The 24,584-nt window shown below is 34.9% G+C and overlaps 1 protein-coding gene across 2 annotated transcripts; it reads right to left on the bottom strand.

The window, feature by feature from the left end:
• Positions 1-9,736: 9,736 nt before the first annotated feature.
• Positions 9,737-14,158, bottom strand: LOC131594826 (heptahelical transmembrane protein 2-like). Of its 2 annotated transcripts, none has more exons than XM_058867031.1 (4): positions 13,864-14,158; positions 13,681-13,788; positions 13,526-13,589; positions 9,737-10,493 (listed from the first exon to the last, which is right to left on the bottom strand). In XM_058867031.1, exons 1-4 carry the CDS (start codon positions 14,049-14,051, stop codon positions 9,828-9,830), a joined length of 1,026 nt encoding a protein of 341 aa, XP_058723014.1. In that variant the 5' UTR covers positions 14,052-14,158; the 3' UTR covers positions 9,737-9,827. The 2 variants fall into 2 exon arrangements, with proteins under 2 accessions (XP_058723014.1, XP_058723015.1); XM_058867032.1 differs by having other exon boundaries at positions 13,526-13,583.
• Between the last annotated feature and the right edge of the window lie 10,426 nt (positions 14,159-24,584).

The following is a 24,584-nucleotide window of genomic DNA, read 5'->3' as shown; positions in this document are numbered from 1 at the left end:
AGGTTTTACAGAAGAGAGTTGTATCCACTTGTCCTCTAGTGAAACCATTATCCAGAAGGAAAGAACTTAGTCTTTCATACCAAGCTCTGGGAGATTGCTTCAGGCCATATAATGATTTCTTTAATTTGAAAACATGTTCTGGAGACTTAGAGTCTTCAAAACCAAGAGGTTGGTGGACATAAACTTCCTCATCTATATAACCATTTAAGAAGGCACTCTTAACATCCATCTGATATAGAGTGATGTTATGTTGAGTGGCAAAAGAAATTAATAAGCGAATAGATTCTAACCTGGCCACTGATGCAAAGGTTTCAATAGAGTCAATACCTTCTTGCTGACTATAGCCCTGAGCAACCAGTCTGGCTTTGTTTCTTACAACTTCTTCTTTTTCGCTTAGCTTGTTTCTGAAGACCCACTTAGTTCCAATGATGTTAACTCCTTTTGGTCTTGGAACTAGATCCCAAACATCATTCCTTGTAAACTGATTTAGTTCTTCTTGCATGGCAATTATCCAGTCAACATCCTCCAGAGCTTGATCAACAGAAGTTGGCTTAATCAGAGATACTAGACCAAATTGACATTCTGCATTGTTCTTAAGGAATGCTCCTGTTCTAATAGGATCATCTTTCTTCCTAATGATAACATCTTCTGAGTGAGCAGAGTTGAGTCTAGAAGATCTTCTGATAGTTGGCTCTTTAGAAATTCTGAGATTCTCTAATGAAGCAACAACTTGATCTTCTGAAACTTTGCTTCTATATTCTTCAGAGTATGAGTTAGAGATTTCTATATCTGCAAAATTCTCAAACTACTTTGGCTTTTTAAGACCAAGCTTATCATCAAATCTGATATTGATTGATTCTTCAACAACCAATGTTTCAGTATTGTATACTCTGTAGCCTTTAGAGTGTTTGGAATATCCAAGAAGGAAACACTTTTGTGCCTTAGAATCAAACTTATGCAGATGATCTTTAGTGTTCATAATATAACATATACATCCAAATGGATGGAAATAAGAAATGTTGGGCTTTCTATTCTTCCACAATTCATAAGGAGTCTTATTAAGAATAGGTCTTATAGAGATTCTATTCTGAATTAACATGCAGTGTTAATTGCTTTTGCCCAAAAATGCTTAGCCATATTAGTTTCATTGATCATGGTTCTGGCCATTTCTTGTAAAGTCATATTCTTTCGTTCTACAACTCCATTTTGCTGTGGAGTTCTAGGGCATAAGAATTCATGGGCAATACCATTTTCTTTGAAATAAATTTCAAAGAATCTGTTCTAAAATTCACCACCATGATCACTTCTGACCTTTATGATTTTACACTCTTTTTCAGATTGGATCTGAGTGCAGAAACCAAAGAACACTGTATGTGAATCATCCTTGTGTTTCAAGAACCTTACCCATGTCCATCTGCTATAGTCGTCTACGATGACTAATCCATATTTCTTCCCTCTAATTGATGTTGTTTTGACTGGGCCAAAAAGATCAATGTGCAGAAGTTCTAGCGGCCTAGAGGAAGAGACAACATTCTTAGACTTGAATGCAGGTTTTGGGAACTTCCCTTTCTGACATGCTTCGCAAAGAGCATCTGATTTGTATTTCAGATTTGGGAGTCCTCTGACTAGATTAAGTTTGTTAATCTGAGAAATGTTTCTCAAACTAGCATGACCTAATCTTCTGTGCCAGACCCACTGCTCTTCACTAACAGACATAAGGCAAGTAACCTTCTGATTCTTAAGATCTTGAAGATCAATCTTGTAAATGTTGTTCTTTCTCTTGCCTGTAAATAGGATTGAGCCATCCTTTTGACTAATAGCTTTACAAGACTTTTGATTGAAGATTCTGTCATAACCATTGTCACTTAATTGACTTATGGACAATAAGTTATGAGCTAATCCATCTACTAGCAGAACATTAGTTATAGAGGGAGAATTACCAATGCTTATAGTTCCAAAGCCAATGATCTTGCCCTTCTGGTTCCCTCCAAACTTAACTTCTCCAGCAGATTTAAGCACCAGGTCTTGGAACATAGACCTTTTTCCCGTCATGTGCCACGAGCACCCAGAGTCCAGGTACCATGACATGTTTTCCTTTGTCTTCTTGGCTGCCAAGGATATCTGCAACAGGAATTATCTTTTCCTTAGGTACCCACATTTTCTTGGGTCCTTTTGGGTTAGTTCTCCTCAAGTTCTGATTGAACTTAGGTTTAGCATGAAAATTAACAAGAGGTACAACATGATATTCCCTATTCTAAGTAGCATGATATTTTCTAGTGTGTGCTACATGCTTCTTGGTGTGTGTAATTTGGAAACTCTTAGCATGTGATGTGAGCCTAATATCATGGGAGTGGTCATACTTGAATTGATCATACAGAGGTTTGTATGTGATTTTCATCTCATCAACAGATTCAAGTTTATATGGGGTTTCACCCTCATAGCCTATGCCAACTCTCTTGTTTCCACTAACTGCATATATTATAGAGGCTAGCTGACTTTTGCCTATACCTCTAGATAAAAACTTCCTGAAACTCAAGTCATATTCCTTAAGAATATTGTTCATGCTTGGAATAGACTTTTCTGAACTAGAAGATGATTCGGCATCTTTAGATAGTTTTAAAACATCTTCATTAAGTTCAGAATTTTCTAATTCAAGCTTCTTAGTTTCAGATGCAAAGAGCTTATTTAGCTTCTTGTATTTGATACTAAGTTGAGCCTTGATTTCCAGAAGTTCAGTTAGACTAGAAACTAACTCTTCTCTAGAAAGTTCAAAAAATACCTCTTCAGAATCTGAGTCTGATGTAGATTATGATTCATCATCAACAGTGCCCATCAGCGCAATGTTTGCCTGCTCATCTTCAGAGTCTGACTCTTGATCAGAAGAATCTGAGTCATCCCAAGTAGCCATAAGGCCTTTCTTCTTTTCAAACTTCTTCTTGGGCTTTTCCCTCTGAAGCTTTGGACACTCATTCTTGTAATGTCCAGGTTCCTTGCACTCATATCATGTCACCTTCTTTTTGTCAGATCTTCTATGTCCAGAAGATTCTCCTCTTTTAGGCCTTTTGGAACTTCTGAAGTTCTTGAACTTTCTCTGCTTACTCTTCCAGAGTTGATTTACTCTTCTAGAGATCATAGAGAGTTCATCATCTTCTTCTTCTTCTTCTTCTTCTTCTGATTCTGACTCTTCAGAATCTTCTTCTTCAGCCTGAAAAGCGTTAGTGCATTTTTTATTATTTGATTTTAAAGCAATTGACTTACCTTTCTTCTGAGGTTCATTTGCATCCAGCTCTATTTCATGACTCCTCAAGCCACTGATCAACTCTTCAAGAGAGACTTCATTTAGATTCTTAGCAATCTTGAATGCAGTCACCATTGGGCCCCATCTTCTGGGCAAGCTTCTGATGATCTTCTTGACATGATCAGCCTTTGTGTATCCCTTGTCAAGCACTCTTAGTCCAGCAGTCAGAGTCTGGAATCTTGAGAACATTGCTTCCATGTTTTCATCTTCCTCCATCTTGAAAGCTTCATACTTCTGGATTAAGGCAAGAGCTTTTGTCTCCTTGACTTGGGCATTACCTTTATGAGTCATCTTCAAGGATTCAAAGATGTCATAGGCAGTTTTTCTATTTATTATTTTCTCATATTCAGCATGAGAAATAGCATTCGGCGGAATAGTCCTTGACTTGTGATGATTTTTGAATTGTTTCTTTTGATCATCACTCATTTTTTGTCTTGACATCTTTACTCCACGAGCATTTACAGGATGTCTGTAACCATCCAAGACTAGATCCCATAAGTCACCATCTTGACAAAGAAAGTAACTTTCGAGTCTATCTTTCCAATATTCAAAATTTTCACCATCAAAGACTGGTGGTCTATTATAGCCATTGAAGCTACTGCTTCCAATACCATTGTTGTTTTGTTCAGGTGTATGAGTAGATGTAGTTGTTTCAACCATAGTAACTTTGTGTTTTTCTCCCTGAATCTTTTATCTAACATGGTTAAGTGCTTGCACCTAGAACCGGCGCTCTGATGCCAATTGAAGGATAGAAAAACACTTAGAAAGGGGGGTTTGAATAAGTGTGACTTTAAAAACTTGTAAGATAAAAACAATGAACACATTTATTTTTATCCTGGTTCGTTGTTAACGAAACTACCCTAGTCCACCCCCTTAGGGTGATTTACCTCAACTGGGGATTTAATCCAATAATCCAACTGATTACAATGGTTTTCCACTTAGATAACTTCTAAGTCTTCTAGAGTATACAGATCACAACTTGATCACTCTAGGAAATCACCACTTAGAAAACTTCTAAGTCTTCTAGAGTCTACTGATCACACTGATCACTCTAGGAACCTTTTACAATCAATGTAAAATAATGTTTACAAGAGTATATATTGCTTCTTATAAAGTTATAATCACAACAGTAATATTTCTCTTAAGTTCTAAGCTTTACATTCACTAAAAATATTACAAGAGTTTGTGAGGTTGGAGATGAAGATCGTGAGCTTTGATTTTGTCAGTGTTTTGGTATTTTGCGCAAGAGTTCTATCTACTGCTTCTGATCAGAACTTCTATATATAGGCGTTTGAGAGAAGATGACCGTTGGGTTGCATTTAATGCTTTGCGTGAATAGTACAGTTGTGCATTTAATGTTTCACACTTTTGTCAACTACCTCAAGCCATGCTTTTCCTGCTTTTACTGACTTTGCCTTTTGTAGTTTCTAACGTTCCTTTTGTTAGTCAGAGATTGGACTTAATAGCCTGTCATCTTGTACTTGCTTCTGAACTCAGATTTGTAGATACAACATTTGAATATCAGAGTCAATCAGCTTGGTGCAGAGCATCTTCTTGTCTTCTGACTTTGAAGAGCTTGAGCGTGATACCATTCAGAACTTCAGTGCTTCTGCTTCTGACTTCATGTTCTTCTGATGCTTCATAGTCCATGTTTTGATTATGCTTGACCATCTTCTGATGTCTTGCCAGAGCATGTAGCCATCCAGAACCTTCTGAGTCAGTGCTTCTCAGCGCTGAATTGTGCATACTCTTTATATATTTCCTGAAATGGAAAATGCAAAGGATTAGAGTACCACATTGTCTTATACAAAATTCATATATAATGTTATCATCAAAACAGAGAATATTGATCAGAACAAATCTTGTTCTAACATAAAGAACACAATCAATTGTTGACCCAGTTTGGTGACAAACACACCTACTCTGGGGGCTACCAAGCCAGGAAGAAGATTCCACTATCAGTAGTACTATTTTATGTAAACAACCTCAGGTTTATAGATAAACAACCTCCGGTTTACCTAGTCACTACCCAATGCAACCTTTATCTTAGAAGACCATCTAAGGCAAGAGAACCTCTGCTCACTCCCTAGTGATACCTAACTGTTACAACACTGTAATAGCTATTTAAACAACAACCGAAAGAGACACTTACAAGACAATACCTAGCCAAGACTCTTGACTAAGAACAATAACTTAGAGTTACTTCAAAACTTCCTCCAAGAGCACTACTTCTCTTGCTTCACAACTTCGAGAATCACATGGTGATCTTCCCACAGCCCGGGAGATTCACCTAGACAAACCCTAGACTTCTACATCTTGAGCTCGTTATGAAACTAGGTCACAAACCCTTCTATTTATATCCGATTCCAAACTGGGTTTGGGCCTTCAATCACAACCAATTTGCTGTTACAAATAAGTATTAACTTATACTACAACCAAGGTCTTCAATATCCTAGTTTACGAATATATCTCCATATTTAGAAACTATATAATCTTTAAATATTCTGATTGATTCTTCAGACCTTTTAAACATATAAAGCTTTATATGTTTTACATAATATTCAGAGAATATTCTGCATCTATTAAATTGGAACTGAATCTCATTAATCCAGCTCAGTAGGCGCGATGTCAACAGCTATTCCATAGGACATGTTATTCCACAATATGTTCCAACATTACATAGGACATCTTCTTGTTGTACCTGTTGTGTTTTGTACCTGTGTTCTATTAGTAAGTTTTACATCCTATGATACATATAGTTGCTACTATAGTTTAGCCAACATGAATGCCAATTACAAAATTCAGAGAATTAACAATCTCCCCCGTTGGCTTATTTTGGCTAAAACTATATATACATATAAATACATTTAAACCCAACTAGCAACAAGATATATACTACAAACATAAGAAGCAGTAAATTTACATGTTCATCTTCGATAGGCTTCATAACAATAATCTTCACTGTCTCTGATTCTTCTTTAATCTTCACTGTTTTCATACAAGTCCTCTCCCCCTTTTTAGCCATAATATGGAAAAGCCAACATCAGGAGGAATAGTCAGGTCTGATTTATATGTCTCAACATATTGTTCAACATATTATTTTAGGGTAGTCCTTCTCTTATGGTTAGAGAGTCCAAATCTTAGTGAAGCTTTTAAGTACACTAAGAAATTATTGGAGGTTGGTTTCAGACTATGTATGCATGACTCCGTGCCTAAAGGTCATGATACTTGATATGGATGCTCAGGGATACAAATCAGAAGTGTCCTTGAAAGAAGAATAAGAAGAAGAAGAAGAAGAAGAAGACAGGTTCACCTTTGAAAAGGCTAATCATGTCCATCCGCCAAGGTGATTTTACCTTAGAAAAATACTTTAATCTATTAATCTTGAAAGATTACAAACAACCTCTAAGAGTCTAGAAAGACACCTTATCCCTCTCAAGTATATTGACTAACAACCTAGTTACTTAAGGAATACAAATCTAATCCTGTCAGTCGTCTATGTAAGTTGGCGAGATTTTGGTTTTCGCCCTGTATCATTTTTTCATAAATAGTACTTGAATATTGATATTCATTTGGTGTTCGTCCCTAAGTCAATATTGTGTTACAAAAAGGGCAATGTGGCAAACATTTTGTTCCAATTGTGTAATTTGATTGTGACATGGATTTATAGTGAGATTATATTAAGAGGAAAGATGAAATCAAAAAATATTTAATATTTCAAATTTATCTTCTTCTTCCTAATTCCAAATCGCTCAAACTTATCTTCTTATTTCCAGTATTTTTACACATTGAAGCATGTCTACGTCATCTGTTGGAAACTCATCGTGTTTCAAAACCCCGAATGTGATTGCAATAGATCAATGAGGATGTTCACGTCTAATTCCAATGAAAACCCTAAAAGGAGATATTGGAAATGTGAAAAAAAAATTGGGGGGAGGGGGGTTGAGTTGAACTTTTTCATTGTTTATTGTTTATCTGATTAAGTTAATGTTCATTGTTCATATTTGTTGATAATCTTGATTTTGTCTCCAAATTCGTAGGCATTGACAAGTTGTAAGTTGTTCATATGGAATGAAGAAATTGATGGTCGTCCTTCATATGTTACCTAGAATACCATGCGGTTGCAATTTCTCAGAGGTTGTGAATGACTTAATTAACATGATTAAAGACTTTGAGTGTATGAAAAATAGAGGAGATGAAGCGGACAATGAAAGGAATAAAGCTAAGTTTAAAATTTTATTGATTTTCTCTTGGATTATGTTCTCTGCATACTTAAAGATGTCTAGTTGATGATTGTAAAATGGTTTTGAATGTAATATTTTGAACCTGTATCATTTTAAGGTTCGTTCTTGTAAGTCTAGGAGTTTATGATTTTCGTCCTTGTAATGGTTTATTAATGAATGAAAATTAAAATTTTGCTAGAATTACGCAACCTAACTACTTAAAATGGCATAAACTGTTAGGTACACAATGCACAAATTGCATTCAAAGGCGTCTACTTAATGAATGTAAAGTGTTTGAATGTAATAATCAAATGTTAATATATTTTTTGGTTGCTTCCTTGTAAGTTTTGGAATTTTTTATTTTCGTCCCTGTATGTTAATGAATGAAGATCAAGATTTTGCAAGAATTGCACATCCTGTTTAGTACAAATTAATTAAACTGTTTAGTTAGAAATGCACAAATTGAACTTGTCTTACATAACCAAAATACATATAACCCAAAAGGCATAGAGCTTTTCATTCAATACATATGAACTTTCCCCAAAATGCATAACAAATAGGTATCTAGTTGCATAAATAAAAGGTCTTAAAATACATTTAAAGTTGTCTCAAAATACATAACCAATAGGTCTCAAAATACATAAAGACATAATCCTAACTACATCACTAAAATGCTTCATGTCTACAATGTCAAAGATTGTGTTGAATCACTTCCTTTTCCATGACTCATTTGTTAATGTATTTGTTGAGCTATTATTCAATATTCTAGCACACATTTGAGTACCAAACCATCTCTTCATTCAATATGTGTGATTATTCTCAACTTTACTTACAAGTGGCAAGAATCTACATTTTCCATTGCAAATTACCTATACTCTAACTGTCATTTCTTTCCATAAATTGTATATCTCTCCCATTCAAGACGGATCTTCAATAACTGCTTCTTTAAATTCATCAAGTGATACAAACTTCAATCCCACTTTGAACTTATAATTCTTGTCAAACTCCTCCACCCTATACTTATCATACTTTGGCTCCTTCTCATGATCTAAAGCACCGGGATCACTACTACCAAGCTCGTCATTAATCTCCATCTCATTATCCACACAACTAGATGAACCAGTATTATGAGCATCATTCACAAATTTCTTTGGAATGTGTCTGTTCTTCTTTGCAACACACGTTACCATACCTTTTTTTTTCCATTGACACCACCTTCTTTACCAATCATGTCAAAGCCATCATCCAATCCAAGAGCCCTCTCATCCTCATTATCATCAAATGTTATACCAACAACTTCATCCTCATTATCATCATAATCTAATTTGACATCACTTCGATCATTTTGTTCATCTTCTTCCACATTATTTCTGTTACCTTGTTCATCTTCTTCAACATTAATTTCATCACTTTGTTCATCTTCTTCAACATTAATTTCATCATCTTGTTGATCTTCTTCAAAACTATTTCCATCACCATGTTCATCTTCCTCAGGGATAGGATCAGGGGCAACTATGCCTTTAACAGAATGTTCAACGTATAAATGCACTACACATTTCATTTCAATGACAAGTTTATAAATGTTATCAGCATTGTTTTCATTGATCATTCTCTTGTATTTGTCCTCATCATATTTATACTACCATAACCTATATTTTGAATGATCGAGATCACTTATCTCTTTCAATATACTAATAGCTTTAAAGAAGCTCCACTTCACAATCTAATTTAGCAATTAGAATAGAAATCTTTGCAACATTGGCCTTTTTGTAACGGAATATTGACGCCAATTACAAAAACCAAATGAATTTCAACATTCAAGTACTGTTTTAAAAAGTACAGAGACAAAAACTAAAGTATTACCAACTTACATAGACGAGTGACACATTTAAGCCTTTTCTTAATTTGAGATGTATTCTTAAACAAAAAATCTAAAAATTGAAATAATATTTTTTTAAAATTTTTTAGTTTTTTTTAAAATTGTTAATAAAGATATGAAAAATAAATTATAAGAGATGCATTTAGAAAAAGTTTGTTTTAAAAAATTGTAAAAAGAATAATTAACAAACTATATCATCTATATTATAATATATTTAGTGCTTGAAATGAAAACCAAAACATAAAAATCAACATGTCTTAATATTAAAAAAAGTTTGAATTATATTATCTAACAAAACATTTCATTTCTGAAAGTGAGGGGAGGGGGAATCCAAAATAGTCAAATTTGTTATTTGTTACTAGTTTCATTTGCAAAGTTTAAAAACTGCATCTAGTGTCCATAGAAAGAAGAATACAAAAATGAATAACTAAAATGCACATGTGGGTGATCCCCTTCGAAAATCCATCATGACAAGTGTGGCAGTGCTATGTGCAAGTGCCCCAAGAACAACAAAAACATGAAATATCTGATGACTATGTCCTGCAAGATCAAATGCTCCAGGCTTCCATCTCTCTGGTATTCTAGTCACATAAAACACAACACCTGTGGCATATAGAATCCCTGTTATCACCTCATATCCAATGGCAACTACAATATGCGAGTGACCCCAGTTGATTACAAGAGCATGAACTGCTGGAATAACACCTGAAAATCCCATTGAAAGGAACAATGATGCTCTAAAGGTTCGAAACCGAGGTGCTGAAAGTGTTGGGGAAAGAAGGGTTATTACTGCTATTACTCCAAGGACTGATATTGATGTCAAATAGAGTAACCTTGCGTATGGATTGCAGAAAAATACGTAGTAAATTGGAGCGTAGAAAGAGGATACTATCATGATTGATATTCCGGCGTAATCTAGACGCCAAAAAAAGAGGTTAAAGCGTTTGGAGTGGCAAGCTAGAAGATGAGAAATAGAACTGCATGCTAAGCAACACATTCCTCCAACTAATAAAATGAACCATGGCCATCTTGGAATTGTTTCTGTCACTCCATCAAAGATGGTTACTTCCAATATCTGTCTCAAATGCCAATCCTGTAACCAAACAAATCATGCATTCATTCAATCTCATGATTATTCAAGGGATAAGCTAAAATTGGACTAATCATTTTTTATTTTTCTTGTTATTACTTGGCATTTATAGCAAAAATGTGGCATGTTATGTTTAATTATTTATTGTTTTTAGCATAAGCATGTATCTTCGTATCTTATGCTTGCATCTGCAAAGACTATAATAGACAGCAAAACTCTTTCTGAAATACCATAACCTAAGACTTCTGATCAAGTTAAAAAGAGACCTTTACCATCTCATACAAGTGGTCTTAGATTTATAGCGGTAATTTTGATCACCTACTTAAACTGATTCTTTAACTTATGGATGGAATTTTATTACAGCTCTGAAAAAATTGTTTGTTCTTCTGAACAGAACCAAATCTCTCTCTCCATGTTTTATTTTGATGGGAATAGATCCTTTCATGTGACATGAAGGTCTACTAAAATCTCCATCATCGATTGAAAAAGAAAGAGAATAAAAGAAAATGTGAGTTTTAAAGGCAGAGATGAAAAAACATGAAAACATATGAACAAAAATAAATGGTGAGAATTCAATGTATATCTATGCTTGGTAGGAAAAGTTATTCTAACTTTTTTTTTTGGACAATTGCAAGTAATTCTTTAAATTAAAACTTGTGTTGGATGACAATGACAGTACAAGAGAGAAAATTGATTAACAAATTTCAGAAAAAGCACAACTGTTTGTTAATGAATTAGGAAGATATATTTTTGTATTCGGCTTAAAAAAAGTTAAACAAAATGGACTGGACCAACCGATAATAGAAAAAAAAAAGGAATAAATATGTCCTTATAAATAATTTAAAATCGGTTTAGTCCCTATAAAAATTATTTTTAAATAATGGTTCTTTTAAAAAATTTTATCCGCACTTTTGGTCTCTCCTGCTAAAATTGTTGTTAAAACCGTCGCTGATTCAATGCTAAGTAGAAACCGTCGCTAAGATGATTGTTAATTATGTCACTAAGTTGTATAAGGAACAAAAATGTAGATGGAAATTATTAAGATAACTTTTCTTTAAAAAAAGTTTTTTAAAAATTTAAAGTGAATTATGAGATGTTTAGGAGTACAACAAACATATTTAACCTAAAAAAATTATTTTTTAGATTCTTAATCCCTTGCCTCCCAATAATCTTAATTCTTAAGAAAACTTGGTGTTAGAAAATTGGACACAATTTATTGTACCAAATACACAATTTTTTAAAGAGCAATATTGGAGAATCTTACACATTTACACATGATAACAACTGATAAGCAAATACTGTCTCTATCAGTTTTACAATGAATAAGACATCTAAAAAATATTTCACATATTTATATTGTAATGTATTTTCTAATTATATCATCTAATAAATATTATATAAGTCATTCTCAATTATATATTTAATTAAAAATACTATATAGATTATTCTCAATTAAATATTTGTCACTTTATATCAATGATGATTATATTTTTTACTCATAATAATGACAAACATAGTAGTGCCTTATAAAAATATTATTACCATTGTTTGGTTTATGATTTTTTAATCCCTCTCAAGTGAAGTATTCATTGCGGAAAGATGAATGAATAACTATTTAATAATTACTAGTATCATATTTTGTCTACTATTCCAACATTTTCAAGTAAGAAACGCAAGACATAGAGTAGTCTGAAATTATTGAATAATGATGGGTCGGTCACAGAGATCACATGGAGATAGGCTAAACTGACCCACTTATCCTGCCATTTCATTCACAACATTTTCTAACCTTACCAACCATGCCTAATACACTTCAAAAGTAATGGTTCAAGTCTATCTCGGTCTTATCTATAAGGTTACAACACACTAAACCCCTTAGAGAGTATGCAAAATGGTATAGGCGAGCTAAAGTCGATCTCAAGTCATATCGATCAAATTTTACTATTATAAAAAAGGGCGAATTCATCCAACTAAATCATATTCATCAAATTAACCATTATAATGCAAATTCATCCGACCACAAGATCAGCTCGATCTTGAATCAGAAAATCAACTCAACTTCACTGACTCCGCTGCAACTCATATAAGAGTTTGGATAATAACACACTCAACCAAGAAGACAGGAAAATTGATGGAAATAAACATGGGGAGACGTATCGCAGGAGCATTTGTTGAAAGTTTAAAAAGATAAGTAATACTCCCTCCGTCCCAAATTATTTGTAGCAATGACTCACTTCACACAGTTAAGAAACAGTAATAAATAAAAGAGAGAATAATGATTTTACTAAATTATCCTGATTAATTATTAGTGTATTCGAAATAACATTTATATTAAGTGAAAAAACCATAAATTAAGGGCCTTTATTAGAGGGTATAATTAAAAAATTAAATATAAAATTGCATTGGTAATATAAAATGACAAGTATTTTGAGACACTTTTTTCTTAAATATGACATTCATTTTATGACGGAGTACTTGTTTGTTTGATGGATTTAGAAATGGAAATATAGTGAAGTGGGCAGACTAATAGACAACACAGATATTATTCATTCACATAATACTTTTAGTAAGGGAACCATAATAATAAATAAATGTCAAAATTTGGCAATAGTTTTAAATTTTTTATCATTTTCATTTTTGTAAAAATAGAAAATATAAGATACATTTTATTACTAATGATGAAAAAAGGCAAAACAGTATGAATGGTGATAAATTTTTTAGCAATTAGATAAAGAAGTTACTACTACCTCACCTAACAAAATTACACCAAACTTGGAAATACGATAACAATCATTCATTTTTTTTAAAAAGTTGCTGTATATTAATAGTATTTTATTCAGATTCACAATAACAATTAAAAGAGCATACTTGAAAAAATAATAATAAATATTTATTTTAAAATAAATATTAATTAATAAAATAATATAGTCATTTAAAAATGATTAGTTATTACTAGTAATATGAATGGCATAAAAACAAAAACAACAAATCTTGTTTAAATAAATAAATAATAAAATTGAAAATGGAAAGCAAACCTGAAAGTCTTTGTTTTGAGATTCAGAACCGTTGATCTGCTTTCCCATGGCTCCTACTCTGTTCCTACACCACACAATAAAAAACCCCAAATATGAAACCCAAACCCTTCAAGTTCAACAACAAGAGAAAAATCTCAACCAAACAAGAAAAATACCTGTAAATTTTAGAGAGAAACCCTCCTCCTCCTCCACCTCCGTGTTCCGCCACCGCCGGAAAACTCACCACCGCCATCGCCGCAAAAATCAAAAAGCCTCCTAAATGACTACACCAAGAATAGCAAAATCAAACACAAAAACCAAAAGTTCTGCAAAATTTTAACATCGGAAATAACACTCACGTCCAAACATTCAGCGTCTCGTTGTGCCATGCGAAAACGCTCAACAAGGAATCCTTCACCGGCCATTCCGACCGGTAATGATCCAATATGAACTCATTATCTTTCAAATATTCAGGCAATTCTTCAAACTTGACCAATCGCGACTTCGTTCTCTTCCGCTTATCACCTTTCGGCCGATGAACCTTCATCTCAGATAGCTCGCCGGAAAATCTTATCTTCGCTCGTTTTCCGGCGAGAATGATACCAAATGTAAATATTTTTATCTATCTATTTCTTGGGTTGGTTACTGGCCTGTCCCTATTTATACCCAAACACATAGGTTGTCTTGTGAGGTTTATTTATTGGTAATGGAAAAATATTTTTAAAAAAAATTATTGGTTTCGTGTCAAAAGTTGATTGGTTTTTAAAGTTGATGAGAAGTGAAAAGTAAAATATATATTACCCCATTCATTAACGTTTGTCCAAACTTGAAAGCCATATCTTTGTTTTTTACCGGAAGGTGAAGAATGAGGCTTTTGTGTCAACAAATAAAATATGAGGAACCAATGGTAAAATTTTAGCCCCCTGAGGGTTAGAAACGTGTTCAATCTCTCTGCTCATGCATATTGTGATGTTATGCTTATAACTTGAAAACAAACAGAATTGTGTGCTTCAAAACAAAACTAAACAAATATATACATCATCTTCTTCTAGTTACTTAACCAAAAACATATGATCAAGACTATCAATATGCCTCCCAATACATCATGTTATTCGCTAACTAGATCAATTTTGAATATTACGTAGTGTTCTAGTATAAACACAAGGTTTGGAAATAGCTATGATTCAATTCAAATATGGAATTCTCTAAAAAAAAAACAACAATATATGTTTTGATCCACCATGAGTCGTTGGATTACGAATAAAGAGAATTATTAATGTGATGTCAATTGATGACATCAAATTAAGGATGTTGTTTTTTCAGTCATGGACTCTATGTGTAGGATTTTAGATGCTTATAACAGAATTTCAAAAATTTCATTCTTTATACACAAGCCTTTATACACACGCCTCAAATACACACATAAACCAATTGAGTCAAACGATGAAGTCGTTTATGAAATGAACATCATTCAAAATAAAATAAAGCATTTTTCTAAATTCAAAAATGGACTTCATCTTCAACCTCAAGAACAACAAAATATGGAAATCGTATCTCCATAAAAACTTAATCATTTTCAGAAATGTAAACATGAAAGTTATGTGATTTTTCAAGACGAATCCAACCATGTATCATTCATTAATTGATTTTAATTATAACTTAATAATTTTTCAGATAACTGATCAGTGGTTTTCACACATATATTTACCATTGTTTTTAAGTATTTTTAAGTTATGTTCTTTAGTGTTTTATTTCATTATTCGTCATTTTATGCTTTGGTTGTATGTTTTAACGTTTTCAGGATCATATGAATAAATCGGGATAAATCAGTGCAAAACTCGGAGTTTCGAGGAAGTTTCGAAAACATGTTTCAGGAGGCCTGACACGGGTGGCCGTGTTGCTCAACACGGGCCGTGTCAGGAAGAGAGCTGGGAGCAAAGTTTGAGAGGAAGGAAAAACAGTGGTGCAACACGGGTGCCCGTGTTGCTCAACACGGCCCGTGTTGCTAAGTCTGGGACCAATCAATAAAAATAAATATACCAGGGGACCAACACGGGTGCCCGTGTTGCTCAACACGGCCCGTGTTGGGTTTGACGCTGATTTCAGTGAATTTTATGATTTTGTTCAGTGATTTGCCTGCAAGGGTGTTTTTGGTATTTCCAACCAACTTAAGTGAGTCTGCACTATTTAGGAGAGTTTTCAAGATGAATTAGGGATATTTTTGCCACACGAAGAAAAGGGAAGATTGAGAAAGAAGCCTATGCAATTTGAGAAGAACAGAGAACTCTCATGAGCGGAAGCCATTGAAGATCAAAGTTCATCATCTCTATTGTAATGTCTTTATTTGATATCTTTGTAATTTCTTTGGATAATATGAATAGCTAAACCCCCCAATGCTAGGGGGTGTCCCTGATTAACATTTGTGATGATTTTGAATTCCGAATTTCAATAACATATTTCTCTTTTACATTCAATTTAATGGTATAAGGTTTTTAATGCTTTCCTCGTCAGACCAACTGGATTGATTTATGACTGACAATTAGGATTGACCTCCATTGTTAGGGTTTTTATACCATTATATTATAGTAGATATCACCTAGGACTAGGGATACCCTATAGTAACCAGATTGTTCTTGATTATAATAATATTTGATTTGATCACTAATTTCGAAGGACTTTGGGATTAGGATTTCAATGTTCAATGGTTTGCCCACTAAGGACTTAGGAGCAAATACCCTTAAGAACTGGTAATTGATAAGTTGAATTTTGTTAATGGAATAAGGGTTCAGAATTGTTACATGTTAATGCACACACCTACCCTGGCATGTTACTCATATTTGGCCAAATCAACCTTTTTAAGTTTATTTGCAATTTAATTCGTAATCATAAAAACCAAAATCCCCAAGGCTTTTTGTTTAATTGAATTCCTACTAACTCTATAATATCACGCAGTCCTTGAGATCGACATTCGGGGAATTTCCCTATTATTACTACAGAGGCAAAATAGTACACTTGCTATTTTTCCGATCAAGTTTTTGGCGCCGTTGCCGGGGACTGCCGAAAATTATAGAGTTTTTAGATTTATTTCAATTAGAATTTTGTTGCTCTGTGACTAAAATTTTATTTTCTGAAAAAAAAATATTTTATTTTATTTTTGTTCCTCATTCTAATAATTGTCTAATCTGTTTATGCGAGGCAAGGCCTCAGCAGAATTTCTTTTTGACGTAGAAATTGAAAGGACTTTTCACGCAAGGCGCAGACAAGCTCATCAAGCTAAACTGGAATCTGAGGAAGAAGTAATTACAGTTCATTCTGGTTCAGACACCGAAAGTGAAGAAGAGATCATGGGCGAGGTACCACCACCAGAGAGACTTCTCGGAGACTATGGTGCTAGAAACACACCAGGAGGAAGACTAACTATTGTCAACCAACCGGTGAATGTTCCTAATTTTCAATTACATCCAAGCACCATCACTCAGCTCGAAAGAAAGCCTTTCACCGGAAAGGTTAATGAAGATGCAAACAAGCACCTACAGAGGTTTCTGACCATGAGTACAACTTTAAAAATCGAAGGTCATACAGAAGAGGCCAAGAAGCTGAGAATGTTCCCATTCACCTTGGCAGAAGAAGCAGAAGAGTGGTTTTATTCCCTTCCAGCGGGCAGCATTACATCATGGGAAGAGATGGAAAAAGCTTTCTTAAATGAGTATTTTCCCGCCTCGGTATTTATAAGAAAGAGGTATGACATTCTGAATTTCAAGCAGAAGGAGGGTGAGCCCTTAGGAGATGCATACAAAAGATTCAAAATAATTCTAGTAGCATGTCCCACTCACAATATGGACAAGACTGAACAGATGCAAGTATTTGTCAATGGGCTCAGAATGAAAACAAAACAGTTAATTAATACAGCAGCTGGAGGCTCGACAAATTTCACAACAGCCTCAGGCATCATAAAAATCATTGAAGCAATAACTGCAAATGAGCATTTGGAATTGTATGACAGGTGTGCTAGCAAACCGGAAGGAATCATTGATCTCAAGCTAGAGACTTCTAAAACTCGGGTTGAAGATGCGATAGCCGCAGAAGTTGAAAAGAAATTGAAGGCTATGAATATAGGTAAACAACAAGTGGCTCAAGTTCAACAAGCTCAACCTGTAAGCTGTGAAATCTGTAATGGCCCACACCAAACGATGTACTGTTTTGCTACTCCCAAGCAGATTGAAGAAATCAAATTCCTAAGGCAAAACAACCCGTATTCTAACACCTATAATCCAGGGTGGAAGAATCATCCAAATTTTGCTTGGAAAGATCAACAACAACAAGGAACCCAGAAGGCAGAGTGGGAAGTGGCAATTGAAAGATTAGCTGGGCAGTGTTCTCAGTTCCAAGAAGAAACAAGAAAAAACCACAGAAACACTTCAGCCTCAATTAAAAATCTGGAAGTTCAAGTGGGGCAGATAGCACAGCATCTCACTCTACAGGCACAAGGTACCCTTCCGAGCTCAACTCTGAAAAATCCGAAAGACCAAGAGAAGATTAATGCTGTTACTACAAGAAGTAGGAGAGTAGCAGAATCTGAAAAAGAAAAGGAGGAAATAGATGACCCCATGGTAATAGAGGTGGATCTGGAAATAAGAGAGAATCCAAAAGAGCCAGAAGTTGTGGTACCACCGGTTAAACCAATTGAAGAAAAAATTAAGAAAGACGCTGAACCGGTGATAAAACTACCCTTCCCCTCCAGAGTGACAAAGAAGGGTTCAAGAGAGAAAGACTTTGAGAAATTTACTAAATTGTTCAAAAAGTTAGAGGTAAATCTACCATTCTTTGAAGCCCTTGAGCACATGCCTTTGTATAAGAGATTTATGAAGGAGGTGTTGGCGAAAAAGTGATCACTAGGAGGAGAACCAAAAATTGCAACGGAGAAGTGTGGTATAGTCTCAACAGCAAGAAAGATCCCAATAAAGAGGAAAGACCCTGGGGCAGTGGCGATACCATGCACTATCAAGAATATAGCATTTAAAAAGGTACTCCTCGATTCTGGGTCTAGTGTGAGTTTAATGCCTTTGTCCATTTTCAAAAAGCTTGAATTAGAAAAGATTAGTGAAAGTAAGATACAGTTAAGGTTCGCCGATCACACCGTTAAGAAATCCTATGGGGTAGCTGAAGATGTGTTAGTGGAAGTTGATAAGTTTGTATTCCCTGTTGACTTCCACATCATGGATATTTCGGAAGACGAAGAAACTCCTATCCTTCTTGGGAGACCATTTTTGTCGACAGGCCGCTGCAACTTCGACATAGAAAAAGGGACACTAACACTGAAATCATTTGATGAAGAAGTAACCTTGAAGATGTTAGGAGTTAAGAAAAATAGAGCAGGTGTGAATGAGAAAACTTCAGCTGGTATGACAGAAGGTGAGAAAGAAGACAAAAATCCTAAAAGTCTCCAAGAAAAAGTTTCAAGCATAGCCTCTCGATTGGAACCAACTTATGCAGCTGTCAAAAGTCCTAAGAAAGCTAAGGAAGTCAAGAAGAATGTGGGAAGTAAATTGAAGAGGATGGTTAGCCATGCTTTTCATCTTCATGAGTTAACGGTTGCGGAAGTGATGAGCAACAAGGTCTGGAAAAGGAAATACCCTTCATAAAAAAGGGTAATGGACCGTCGATCAATGCGACGTTAAACGAAGCGCTTCGTGGGAGGCAGCCCACAGTTTTTATAATTAATTTTTCTGTTTGTTTATTTTATTTTCAGGAAATAAAAGAGGACGTCTCTGGTGAAAGCTTGGAAGTGATCATTAGAGTGCATTACCCTCTGTGAGTCACCTCTCTCAGGCTCGTTCTGAAACATTGAGGCCAATGTTTAGTTCAAGTTTGGGGGAGGCTCTTCTCTTTGCATTTTATTTTTATGTTATTTTTAAGTTATTGGTATAATGTGAAACCATAAAGTGAATTCTGCCCAAATTTTGACCGAAATTTTAATTTTTTAAAAAAAAGTTTTGATCCTAAAGAGCGATCGGGAATAGTATATAGAAATGAAGCGAGGATTGTTTGAGGACAGGATGTGCGGAATAATGTGACAAGAAGAGGTTTGTTTAAGCACCCTTGGTTCCCTGGAAGAGATACGAGTCTAACGTGTAGATTTGCACCATAGTACTTGTCTCCTGAGAAGTACTTCTCGAGTAGTTTATTGATACAGTTTGGCATAATTCAGATTCTCTTGCATGATGACTGGTTGAAAAAAAAGAGATATAAAGTTGGCACCGAATGATGAAAAGGCGGTAAAAGGCAATCGGCTCGCTAAGTTGGGTAACCCTCACCCGGTTATTCAGCCCAAAGGAGATTGATCCCCAAACGTCGTCCAAAAGGACAATATATAACTGCAAAGTTTGAAAATTTCATCGGGAATAAAAAGTAGCCAATGCTGCTAGTTTGGTGCCAGGAAAAGAAAACCAGAAGCCTTGATTCGTCTCATGCAGGTGATGATTATTAGAAGAAATGCAGTGCCTTAATATGATTGTCCGAATGAAGAGGAGGAAAATCGGAAAGAGACTTAAGTGCAAAGCATAGTTGGAGAGGTATCTGAAACGGGAGATTGAGGTTTAAAGTGGTAACAGAAACCCGTCGCGTCATGTGAATGCCGAACCAACTGTTTCTTGATCAATACAGACGAATATCTCACGTATGAACACCGTGTGCTTTGAAGGTCATTAACTTTTGTAATTGTCGCTTGAGGTCAAGCAATGGTTTAAGTTTGGGGGAGTTTGATCAGTGGTTTTCACACATATATTTACCATTGTTTTTAAGTATTCTTAAGTTATGTTCTTTAGTGTTTTATTTCATTATTCGTCATTTTATGCTTTGGTTGTATGTTTTAATGTTTTCAGGCTCATATGAATAAATCGGGATAAATCAGTGCAAAACTCGGAGTTTCGAGGAAGTTTCGAAAACATGTTTCAGGAGGCCTGACACGGGTGGCCGTGTTGCTCAACACGGGCCGTGTCAGGAAGAGAGCTGGGAGCAAAGTTTGAGAGGAAGGAAAAACAGTGGTGCAACACGGGTGCCCGTGTTGCTAAGTCTGGGACCAATCAATAAAAATAAATATACCAAGGGACCAACACGGGTGCCCGTGTTGCTCAACACGGCCCGTGTTGGGTTTGACGCTGATTTCAGTGAATTTTATGATTTTGTTCAGTGATTTGCCTACAAGGGTGTTTTTGGTATTTCCAACCAACTTAAGTGAGTCTGCACTATTTAGGAGAGTTTTCAAGATGAATTAGGGATCTTTTTGCCACACGAAGAAAAGGGAGGATTGAGAAAGAAGCCTATGCAATTGGAGAAGAACAGAGAACTCTCATGAGCGGAAGCCATTGAAGATCAAAGTTCATCATCTCTATTGTAATGTCTTTATTTGATATCTTTGTAATTTCTTTGGATAATATGAATAGCTAAACCCCCCAATGCTAGGGGGGTGTCCCTGATTAACATTTGTGATGATTTTGAATTCCGAATTTCAATAACATATTTCTCTTTTACATTCAATTTAATGGTATAAGGTTTTTAATGCTTTCCTCGTCGGACCAACTGGATTGATTTATGACTGACAATTAGGATTGACCTCCATTGTTAGGGTTTTTATACCATTATATTATAGTAGATATCACCTAGGACTAGGGATACCCTATAGTAACCAGATAGTTCTTGATTATAATAATATTTGATTTGATCACTAATTTCGAAGGACTTTGGGATTAGGATTTCAATGTTCAAAGGTTTGCCCACTAAGGACTTAGGAGCAAATACCCTTAAGAACTGGTAATTGATAAGTTGAATTTTGTTAATGGAATAAGGGTTCAGAATTGTTACATGTTAATGCACACACCTACCCTGGCATGTTACTCATATTTGGCCAAATCAACCTTTTTAAGTTTATTTGCAATTTAATTCGTAATCATAAAAACCAAAACCCCCAAGGCTTTTTGTTTAATTGAATTCCTACTAACTCTATAATATCACGCAGTCCTTGAGATGGACATTCGGGGAATTTCCCTATTATTACTACAGAGGCAAAATAGTACACTTGCTATTTTTCCGATCAATAACCTCAAGATTCCTAATTATTCAAAATTAAATTAAATGGTCTGCATGATGAATAAATGAATTAAACCAGAGGGCTTTTGATCCTCACATGATTTTAAACACAATGGTATCGAGCTTTGTTAAAAATGATACCTAAATGACTGAGTTTAAGTTTGAATGGTTTACCATTAAAGCTGGAAATCGAATTCTTGGTTAGATGTGTTACAGAGTTGGTTTGATGATTTGGATAGCTTCTTGGCACCTTATAGAAGATAAATGGATGCTCACTTGAACTTGAACACACCTGGAATGACCTGCTCAACTGTACCTACAAGTGACAAAGGTTTGAAATAGAAATCTATGTTCCAAGTGTTACATATATGATTTAGGTGTTTGGATAGCTTCTATATGATGCATGGAAGGTATCTGAAGTGAGAGTTTGGACAATGCTTGGACCAGGGATGAATTTGGTGTTTAAGGTTTCAAGGTTTCCAACAATGGAGGTTTTATGGTGATTTTGAGTTCGAGGTATTTTTGAGGGTGGTGAATAGGATAGACAGCTTCCAAATGATGTTTAGAAGCTATCTCAAAGGTTTTTTAACACCAAGAATGTTTAGAACTCAAAATAGCTATGTTTATGCAAGTGACCAATTTTTGGACTTTCAGGTGAGGGGTTGTAACGCCCCGAATAATTCGATTAATTATTCAATTAATTGTTTTTGAAATAGAGGATAATTATGAAGTGAATATGAAATATTTGACTTTAAATTATTTTATTATAATTAATTATTTAATTACTAGGGGTGAAATAACGAAGTAATTATTTAGTTGGACTGTTTCGATGGTTAGAAGTAACATTATTGGGGGTGTGAATATTAGGCCCAAAGAGAATAAGGAAACAGTAGTGTTATTATATTGATTGGTGGAGATACAAAAAGTGGCTGGGAAGAGGAAAAATTGCAGAGGAGGAAAAAAGTAGAACGAGGCTAAAGCTAGGATATCGATCGGAGAGTTATAGATCTGTCTCCAATCCAAGGTAAGGGTGGGGTTATAACTCAATAACCAGGAATATGATGGATGATATGTGAGGTTTTGGGTCGTTAAAATTTATACTGTGATTGGTATTGTTGTTGTCTGTGTTGGTGTTGTTATCTTCTGTGTTATTGTTGCTGTTGTGATGTTTTTTTGGAGATCGATAAGGAAATTGATTCTATGCTATCAATGAAACATTGTTGAAAAATTTATTCGTGTTAATTTAACTGGAGTTGATGTCCTGGAAATACTGATATTATGTAAAGGGATCGATGAAATTACGAGTGAAAACTGGTTCTGGAATTAGGAAAGAAGAAGAATAATGGAGGAGGAAGAAAGAACTATGGCGGGGGGGGGGGCACAGAGGTTAAGGGGCGGGCACCCCATAAGGCTAGGATGGGCGCCCCTTATGTCTAAAAATGTGGGGAGGGCACTTCACTTTAAGGGGTGGGGGACACCATTTACCATTTCCTTTTTTTAATGTTTATTAGTTAGACTTTAACATCTAGTACATCTAATTAGTATAATTTGCCTTGTCTCCTGATAAAATTAGCAACAGCTAAAGTATAATTAACAAAATAGGTTGCAGGTAATTGATATAGCTACAGGAATAATTGGCATGAGTTGCAGAACTGATATATTAGTAGGAGGAAATTAAATTAGTAATAGGCTAAATTAAAATGGAAGAAGTATATATACATAACTTAGCTGGTAGTATATTTTGGAATCGAATGACAACAATTGGTTTAGCAACAGAATCATATTGTGACAGTAGGAATTAATAGTTGCAGCAGAAGTAAGTTTTCAATAACAGGGACTAGTAATAATAATAAGAATTGATGAAAACAGTACAAAATAGGAGTATTAGTAATTTTAGCTGATAAAATTAATTAACCGGTTTGAGTTGAAAACTGTCTGAATAATTACGGAACGCGTGTAGGTTGCTTTGGGTGAATTCGTTGTATTGTGACTTAGTTGAAAAATGTGAATATGCAGGTGGTGATGAATTTAGTGATTTGCCTCTAATTATTGGCAAGATAAAGTTGTAGGCTTTATGGCCAAATGTTGATTTGCCGTTTAATTATTTGTGTTGGTATGTTGTTGTTGATTTGTTGTTTGATGTGTTGATACTAAGTTGTAGGCCTATCGCCAGTGATGACGATGAATTACCATCTATTTGTTGGTAATGACAGTGATATAGGCGTAAGTCTCATGACGAGTTTTGTTGTTGTCGAGTATGTGATATTGCATTCATCGAGTCACATACATTTGCATATTTTGTGACGGCCTGGATTTGTTTGATGCCTCTATTAATTGGCAATTGGTGATGGGGGCTAAAGCCCTGGGTACCACATGCATGTGCATTGTTAGTGTCTCATTCTAAATTGCATGAGTATGAATTTATGTGAAGTGTTGTGACTTGAATCGTGAATTGAATTGGTTGTTGAATATAATGATGTGAAGTGATTTGTGACGATGATACCGTAATGTGATAGTTTTCTTCGATCTAACTCTAATATATTATTTATCATAATCTCAATTATATTGGTAGATATCTCACCCCTTCTGTTTGAATGTTACCCCTGTGTTTGTAACGTGCAGGTTAAGAAGATTAATGCGCTATCGGAGTAGCTTGGAATATGTCAATCTTCCGTTGCTTACGTCGAGTCGGGTCTTGCTCTGATATGTAACATTCGGGAGAATGAACACATATTTTATTGATTGTTGATTTTATTCTGTTGTTGGATTTTATTCTGTTGTTTCTAATAAGTACTTTGTCACTTTAAAGTGGTTTAAATTGGATTAAGATGCTATACTTGGTTAAGACTTGAATCACTTGGCCCATAGCTCAAAAGTAAGTGAAATCATCTTATTATGGTGCTTAGAACAAGCAAGAGGGTCTGTAAGCAATGTTTATGCAGATTTGAATTGGATTTTCACACTTGGTTCTTCATGTTCATGGCTGGAATTCAAG

This window comes from Vicia villosa, linkage group LG4 (genome assembly GCF_029867415.1).
Source record: "Vicia villosa cultivar HV-30 ecotype Madison, WI linkage group LG4, Vvil1.0, whole genome shotgun sequence".
Classification (NCBI taxonomy): domain Eukaryota; kingdom Viridiplantae; phylum Streptophyta; class Magnoliopsida; order Fabales; family Fabaceae; genus Vicia; species Vicia villosa.
This window is presented reverse-complemented; position numbering and strand designations above follow the sequence as displayed.